At 37.7% G+C, this 8,944-nt stretch overlaps 1 protein-coding gene across 2 annotated transcripts in view; it reads right to left on the bottom strand.

Annotated features, from left to right (window-relative positions):
- Nucleotides 1-7,089, bottom strand: part of PLEKHH2 (pleckstrin homology, MyTH4 and FERM domain containing H2) — a 111,269-nt gene extending 104,180 nt beyond the window's left edge. Inside the window, exons 1-2 of one of the 2 annotated variants that reach the window (XM_023735512.1) lie at nucleotides 7,039-7,089; nucleotides 6,016-6,145 (exon numbers count right to left, since the gene is read on the bottom strand). In XM_023735512.1, coding sequence (XP_023591280.1) covers nucleotides 6,016-6,138 — 123 coding nt within the window. In that variant the 5' untranslated portion in view covers nucleotides 6,139-6,145; nucleotides 7,039-7,089. Of the gene's footprint in view, nucleotides 1-6,015; nucleotides 6,206-7,038 lie in introns of those variants that run through there. The other variant, XM_004369513.2, reaches the window with a different exon arrangement.
- Nucleotides 7,090-8,944: the final 1,855 nt, after the last annotated feature.

Genomic DNA, 8,944 nt, shown 5'->3' on the forward strand with positions numbered 1-8,944 from the left:
CTTTACAGGAGCAGATCACTACAGAGCTGCTGGTGGATTTGAACTGATGATCTGTCAGTTAGCAGCCAAGCGCTTAACTCAAGGTTATAAATAAAAAGGCTAAATTTGCTGGACAGGAAAATTGTTTCTCTGTAAGCATATGCCTTTGAACCAATGAGTTAGTTAAAAGTACAGATTCAAAATGTCATTTTTGCTTTCTTAATAAAAAAAGGCTAGTCAGAATCGACTCAGTGGCAATGGGTTTGGTTTGGTTTTAGTCCTTGAAATATTAATGTAGGGAAAAGTGGAGAGATCACTGAAGTAGGAGGCAGAAGACCTAAATCTGAATCCAGATTATACTGCTTACAGCTGAGGATGACGTAGGACCGCAGAACATTTCATTCTGTTGCACATAAGGTCGCCAAGAGTTGGAGTCAATTCAAAGGCAGCTATCCATCTATCGAATAAAGAGTGACTGAGGGGGTATACAGTTTAAGTAGGGTGGTCCTAGTGTTGTAGTGGACTGTAATGTGAAAGCATGAGACTTCTCAGGTCAGGATACTTTAGAATCCTGACCAGGATTCTCTCCCTATGAGACAATCCTAGGCTGCCTCAGGGGAATCATATTCACAAAAGGAAGACAATGTGGCAGGAAATCCCAGATGATATTGCTGCTTCAGGTAAGAGCAGCATTAGGTTATGAGGGCTGTGCTGATGCTAACAGGGAAAATTCTTCACCCTTTCCTTTTCACTGAAAATCTAACCCATTAGAAACAACATTTCACTTCAACTTAAAAAGATACTTTCCCTTTCTTCTCTCTGACTCATGAAACTGACTAGTAATATTGTAAAGTAGGAAAACTACTTAAATCTCAGCTTCCCTGAAGAGTTTATATTTGGCATACTAGAGATATTTCCAACACCATTCCTTAAATTCCTCTAAAGACCTCTCCCACTTACAGCAGTGCTTGCCCAAAACTTCAATAAGGCCTTTTTCTTCACAAGCTTCAGTATCCAAAGTTACTTACAAATTATGATGGTTAAAAAAAAAATGGTGCAAAAATAGTTTTTTTTTTAATCCCACGTATTCTCCGACTCCATCTCCCAGAAATATATGGCATATATAATTGAAATCTATATTTATCCATAAAGTCACTCTGAGATCATCTCACACATTTTTCCTAAAAAATTCAGAAATATATCTACCACTCTGTAATTAAACTTAAGTCATAGCCTTGTATGCTTAACCAATGTGTTCATTCAGAAAGACACAGGAAAATAATAGTAAGAGTTACTTCTCTGTGCCAGGTACTCTATTAGCTACATCACAAAAAAAGTCTGAAACATCGAAAGTTTAATATCAGCTCTGTTATTTGTTAGCTGTGGGATACTGGGCATAATAGTCAAATACTCTCAGCCTTAACGTTACCATCCTTAAAACTGGGGATAATAAGTTACTCACAGGATTGCTGTGAGGTTTAAACAAGCTAATGGTTGCAGGAGAGGCTGAGGAATCATAGCTGGCACCTAGAGTTAGCTGCCTACAGCCAGCACCACAGAACAGAACTAAGAACCAGAACTGCAGCAGTAAAGACAAGCTGGCCAGAATTCCTGGCAAAGAGAGCTGGAGAATCAAATTCGTATTCTCTCAAGAATCCTCCGCCTTGGGCCTTTGGCCATATGGGGTAAAAGTATGGAGAACCATTAGGGAGAAGCCCTGGAGCAGACTGGTCCTAACATAAAACCAAAGGCTGCGGATGAGAGCAGACTGGCCTTGGAATGCAGCATTTGACTCGAGTTGGCACCCAGAAGCAATGCAACAGGGTTTGCTTTGAAAAATATGTAATGTTATATAAATTGTTATCACTACATACATACAAACATCCTAACACACATAGATACCTGCCCCCAAGCAGAGATGGATTTATACATTGCATGGCTGAATAGAAGACGAAATAGATGAGTGGGTATGTACATCAGAGAAAGCAAGGAATGTGGTAATAAAACTAGATTAGAGAGGCCATACAGGGTGATGGTTAAGCATTCAGGCTGTAAAAACAGAATGCCTGAGTTCACATATTGGCTCTATCATTTACTTCTCAGTGCAAAGTGAGCCAAGTTAAACACGTTTTCTGTGCCTAAGTTTCCTCCAGGAGCTCTGGTGGCCCGGTGGTTAAGCCCTCAGCTGCTAATCAAAAGGACAGCAGTTTGAACCCACCAGCTGCTTCGAGGGAGAAAGATGTGGCAATCTGCTTCCATAAAGATTATAGCCTTGGGAACCCTATGGGGCTGTTCTACTCTGTCCTATAGGGTGGCTATGAGTTGGAATCGACTCGACGGCAATGGGTGGTGTGGAAGTTTCCTCCCGTGTAAATACAAGTAATATTAGTCTCTCCTTCATAGGGTTGTTGCCAGGATTAAAATTGAGTTAATGTATATAAAGCTCTTAGAAGGGCTATCGGCACATACTAAGCATCAGTGTTCTAATCTGTAAAAGAATGACAATAAAATGTATTATTTCACACAGTTGCTACAGGAACTAAATGAATCATAAAGTAGTTAGCACACAACTCAATAAATAGTTGCTATTTTTATTAAATACCTAGGTGGGTTTTATTAAATCATGAGTGGGTACCAAAAATTTTTTTTTAACTCAAAGAAAAATATTTCATAATGGAATACAACAGAAAATATTGTGAAAAGCCTCATTCCCATTTTAGTCTTGAGTATATTTACTAGGAAACCATGAATCACCTGGCACAATGTATAAAACACATCTGAATAGCTCCATCCCTTAGCTGGGGCAAAGGATTTAAGTCACAGATATAAAATATAGAAGACCAAAAAGAAGAAAAACACAACATCTAAAACAGCAATTTTGAAATGATATTCCTCTCAATCCTCATTCACTGACAGAGAAAAAAATAAAATCTAATAACATACCGATTAATAATCAGAGAAGCTACTTACAATTTGAATTACAGAGAAAAAGAGACTTATAGTTTAAAAAAATGGTCACACATAGAGAAAGTTGTTGCAACATGTCTTCTAAAGAAGAAAATAATTATTGCCTTAAAATTTGGAATTTAAAGGTTAATTAATTGGGATGCAAATAAGCATAACGTCTATTTCGTCCATAAAGAAAACCAGGAGAGTGAAGAAGCCAAGGAAACCGAGAACACTTTGAGAAGGAGAGTGTGGTCAACAACATCAACTGCTGAGAGGTTAAGTCAATAACTGAGAGTGTCCCTGGGGTTTAGCAACAAGGACATCATTGGTGACCATGACAAAAAAATTTGTATGGGGTGGTTGGGGCTGGGGAAAATACTGGACAAATCACAGCACAACCTGGAAAATGATATTTATAGAGAGAGGAGCAAAAGAAAAAGCAGGAACCGCTAACTTTGAGTTAGCATAATTTTCCCTGATTTGGAGATACTCGAACCGGGATTTTCTCAGCTATAATTTGTATTCTAATAGCGATAAATAAAGCAAGTTGATATTGGGGATTTATTTCACAAAGCTTATTATTTAATAATAAGTATTAAATACCTTCTGACCCAAAGTGAGTAGGACAATTTTAGTCTCTCCATCTAAAAGGTGTTAAAGCACAGATATTTAAGATGATATATATGAAAGTTTAAACTGGATTTTATTAGAATACTTCTGTGCTAAGAAAGAAATTATTGGCTAGTGTCTCAGTTATCTAGTGCTGCTATAACAGCAATATCTATCGCAAGTGGGTAGCTTTAACTAACAGAAATTTATTTTCTCACTGTTTTGGAGGCTAGAAGTCCAAACTCAGGGTGCCAGCTCTAGGTGAAAGCTTTTTCTCTCTGTTGGCTCTGGGGGAAGGTCCTTGTCTCTTTTCAGCGTCTATTCCTTGGTGACCATGTGGCATGGCATCTACCTCCCCTCAACTCTGCTTGCCTGCTACATCTGCTCTTTTATACAGTGAAACCTGTGAGAGCCAAAACTCAACGGGACTGCCTTGTTTTTCCAGGTCTTGAAAGTTTTCTGACTCTGAAAGGGTGCAGTCCTATCACTTTTCTACCATTCATTTTAGTGGAAAATATTTGAGTTTTCCTTCTCTGACAGGTTTTTGCCTTATACAGGTTCCAACTTTCACAGGTTTTACTGTATCTCAAGAGACTGACTTAAGACACACCCTACACTAATTCTTCCATACTAACATAACACAGAAAACCCATTCCCAAATGGGATTATAACCACCGATATAGGGGTTAGGATTTACAACACATATTTTTGGGGGACACAATTCAATCCATAAGAGCTAGCAATGGAAGGAAGATTTAAGACCTTTTTTGCAGATGTGGTACAGGTAGTCCCCAACTTACGATGAGGTTCTGTTCTGATGACTCTGTCGTTAAGTCGGTTCTGACATAAGTCGAATATCTCTTTTTTTTTTTTAGTTTTCATTATTATTGCATTTTATTATCACTATCTTTATAAATCTTATCTTTGAACATCTGCGAGTGAACATCTGAGAATGATAACATCAGCAAATTATGTGCTGCAATATTTTATATAATACATATTACTAATGATAATATGTACTCCAAAAAATAAACAAGCAGAAAGTTCGTAAGTACGATTCATTGTAACTCGAACACGTCGTAAGTCAGGGCCTACCTGTACTTGTATCAGTCTCCTTCCTGAAAGGATTGTGCAGTCAAGAGTTTAAGAAATCACTTGTAAATTCTTCTGATCAGCTCTGAATGACAACTAAATATCATTCATCCATCCATCTAGAACAGTGTTATTCGATAGAAATATAATGTCAGCTACATCTGCAATTTAAAATTTTCTAGTACCCAAATTAACGAGCCCTGGTGGCACAGTGGTTAAGCACTCAGCTGCTAACTTGAAGGTCAGTGCTTTGAACCCACCATCCACTCCACAAGAGAAAGATGTGGCAGTCTGCTTCCGTAAAGATTTACAGTCTTGGAAATCCTATGGGGTAGTTCTACTCTGTTCTATAGGGTCACTATGAGTTGGAACAGACTCGACAGCAATGGGTCTGGTGAGTACTCAAATTAAACAAGTAAAAAGAAACAAAAAAACCAAACCTGTTGCCATCAAGTCAATTCTGACTCACAGCAACCCTGTAAGTGAAATTAGTTTTAATATTTTTTATTTACTCTAATACCTAGAAATTATCATTTCAACATGTAATATAAAAATTATTACTGAGGTATTTTACATGGTTTCTTACTGAATCTTTGAAATCTGTTGTGTATGTTATGCTTACAACACATCTCAATTTGAATTAGCGTCATTCAAGTGCTCAACAGCCACATGTAGCTGGTGGCTACTGTACCGGACGGTGCAAGTCTATAAACCAAGTTCCCTGAAAATAGGAATATGGGTTGTCTGTTTACAGATGTGACTGCAGCAGTAAGATTACGGGACATAATCAGTCCTCAGTGAATATCTGGTGAATGAATGAATCTGTAAAGTTTACATACATATTTGTAGAAGAAAATTCCAGTAATATAAATGAAATTTTTACTCCATGATTAGAACTTCTAAGAGAAGCATATAATTAAAGCCCAGATGATAGTATAGTAAGATACAGTTAGTCGATACAAATTCCTAAATAGGTGCTTACAGTCAAATACAATACAAATACATTTTACTGTCAATAAGGAACGTTATTCTATAATCACTTCAAAATGATTTTCCTAAACATTCAGTAGATCAAAATGCTGTCACATTTGTCTAATAAAATCAAATAAATTGTATCTTTCTCTCTGGATTGAATGAACTCCACATTCATCAAATACATGCAATTCTCACATATTCCACAAAGGGATGTTTTTGTTTTATGTCCAATCCACTCTAATACTGGTGAAAGAATATGCCAAATATGGAGTCAAACGCCTGACAAAAAGTTAAATTGTCTTCATTATTTTAATAATGTTTGACCCCAAAAGTGTTGAGATTATTTAATATAAATGAAACAGGCCCCAAATAGCTGACATTCAATAACAAAGGTTAGGGAGTGAAGCTTACCTTCTCTGCTAAGAGCTCTCTTATCTTGCTTGCTTGGACTCTAAACTTCATGAGCTGGGACTCCAGAGCAACGCATCGTTCTTTCCAATCTACTGGTCCTTCTGGCTCAGAAAGCTCTGCCATATTTATTCTAGAAAATAAAGCATTCAAACAGCATGACATCAATTAGCATTCAGGATAATTTCTTAAACTACCCAATGGACATGTGCTTGTTGTTGTTAGCTGCTGTGAGGTCAGCACCAGACTCATGCCAACCCCTTGCACAACAGAACAAAATGCTGCCCTATCCTGCACCATATCCTGCATCATCCCCATGATCAGTTGATAGTTGAACCATTGTGATCCACAGGGTTTTCATTGGCTGATTTTCTGAAGTAGACGGCCATACACATGCTAATCTGCATCTAATGATATCCAGATACAAGTTTTGAATTATAAGATAAATTCCAGAACTTAGTGGGGGATGGGAAGCCTGGGTTGGAAGTCCAACTTTATCATTCACTGTAACTTAACTCTCTATACCTCAGTTTCCCCAATTTAGAAATCTAGAAAAAGGGGGTGCTGACAATAACAAACCATTTTTCTTCATGGGTATATTATGAGGAACAAGTTAAATATTGCTGTTTTGAACAGCACTATGGAAAATATCATAGCACTGAACAAACATGAAGTACTCATTATTTTAGCTCTGCCCAAGGGATCAGATTTTAAAAATCCATCAGCTCATAACGTTACCACACTCTTAAACTTATGTAAGTATCACAGTTTGATTGATTCAATTGGTGCCATGATAGAATAACCTAAAGAAATATCATACAAGTGCTACAATTTTAATTTAGATTTGTATTACAATTATCAATTACCAACACTCAAAATTTGTCCAGATCCAACCTAAATCTTTCAAGCTAGAAACCCTTTGTCATATTTAACTGGGTAATGTATAATGAGCCTGGACAAGTTAGCATAATTTTTATTTGGTGTAGGAAAAGAAAACACATACATATGACATTTGGAATTACCTACATTAAGTAAATTTAGAATCAGCATTTTCTGTATTAACGTTCTTTTTGCAGGAGATAAGTCCCAGGGAGAAGCACTATAAGAGGAAAAACGAGACAAGGGAACTTGTTTTTAAGTTGTAAAATGCAAAAACTATTACTATACTTGATTTTAGAAGCATGATTGTTTCTAACACTGTTGTTGTTGTTATGTGCCATTGAGTCAGTTTCAACTCACAGTGACCCTCCACAACAGAGAACTGCCCCACAGAGTTTCCAAGGAGCAGCTGATGGATTCAAACTGCTGACCTTCTGGTAAGCAGCCGAGTGCTTAACCACTGCAGCACCAGGGCTCCCAAAGTAGTTTTAAACATTTGTTAATGTTTCATCAGGCCGTTTGAATAAATGACCCGATAATGTATTTCTGAACTGCTCTAGCTGTGAACTGATAGAACGTGTGTAGGATTCGATGTTCTGGAGGAGTTGATCCCCAGTGGTGGGATCACGTAACGGCAATACTCTCAGAAGGGGATGGCACTGCAGTTGAAATGTACTATTCTATCCTCTGTTTTTATAAAAAAAATACGTGTTCCTCACATACTACCCTAGTTTATTTTCCCAATATTCAGTCTAACATAATCTTGCTAAATCTATACAAATTTTTAAAATCTTTTCATGTTGATAAAAACCCATTTATAGATTATTTTTCTAGCATACTGGGTTTTTTTTTTTTTTTGCACATACCAGTTTTCACATTAATACTGAATTACTCAATAATTTTAAAATAAATATAAGTAGAATTGTTCCACAAAGGCTATAAGATTAAGAGCACCCCAATCATCTTAAAGCCCCCAGATGCTTCTAAATCTTAGCCTGAGTTTAAGAAAAACTTCTAATTGTAGAGCTGGAAATCATTCTCTTTTAATTTCTTTGCTTTTAAAGAAGTTTCACCCCATTGTTTTCTGCGTTTCTTCTAAACGTATTAGCCTCACTAATGATCTTTTTCATTACCCACAGTAGCATTTATTGCCAATGATTCTTATTAGCATTTATTATTAGTAGTAATTAGTAATAGTAGTGTTGTTGTTGTTAGCTGCCATGGAGTCAGCCCCAGACTCATGGCAGTGCCATGCACAATGGGATTAGCCTGTTGTGATCCACAGGGTTTTTACTGGCTGATTTTCAGAAGTGGGTCTCCAGGCCTGTCATGGATTAAATTATGTCCCTCTAAAAATGTGTGTATCAATTTGGCTGGGACATGATTCTTGGTATTGTGTGACTTTCCTATATGTTGTAAATCCTGCCTCTATGATGTTAACGAGGAGGATGGGTGGCAGTTGTGTTAGTGAGACAGGACTCGATCTACAAGATTGGATTGTGTCTTGAGGCAATCTCTTTTGAAATAAGAGAGAAGCCAGCAGAGAGACAGGGGGACCTCATACCACCAAGAAAGCAATGCTGGGAGCAGGGCACGTCCTCTGGACCCAGGGTCCCTGCGCGGAGAATCTTCTAGTCCCGGGGAAGATTGATAAGAAGGCCAAGAGAGAGAGAAAGCGTTCCCCTGGAGCTGACGTCCTGAATTTGGACTTTTAGCCTACTTTACTGTGAGGAAATAAACTTCTCTTTGTTAAAGACATCCACTTGTGGTATTTCTGTCATAGCAGCACTAGATAACTAAGACAAGGCGTTTCCTCCTAGTCTTAGTCTGGAAGCTCTGCTGAAACCTATTCAGCATCCTAGCAACATGCAAGCCTCTGGTGACAGACGGGTAGTGGCTGTGCTTAAGGTGCACTGGCTGGGAATCAAACTCAGGTCTCATGCATGCAAGGTGAGAATTCTACCACTGAACTACCACTGCCCCCAGTAAGAGTATTGCCTGTTCCCACTGAGTCACTTCTGACTCATAGTATTACTATTTTTTAATTATTTAG

The sequence above is a fragment of the Trichechus manatus genome, unplaced genomic scaffold (assembly GCF_000243295.1).
Source record: "Trichechus manatus latirostris isolate Lorelei unplaced genomic scaffold, TriManLat1.0 scaffold00005, whole genome shotgun sequence".
NCBI classification, from domain to species: Eukaryota; Metazoa; Chordata; class Mammalia; order Sirenia; family Trichechidae; genus Trichechus; species Trichechus manatus.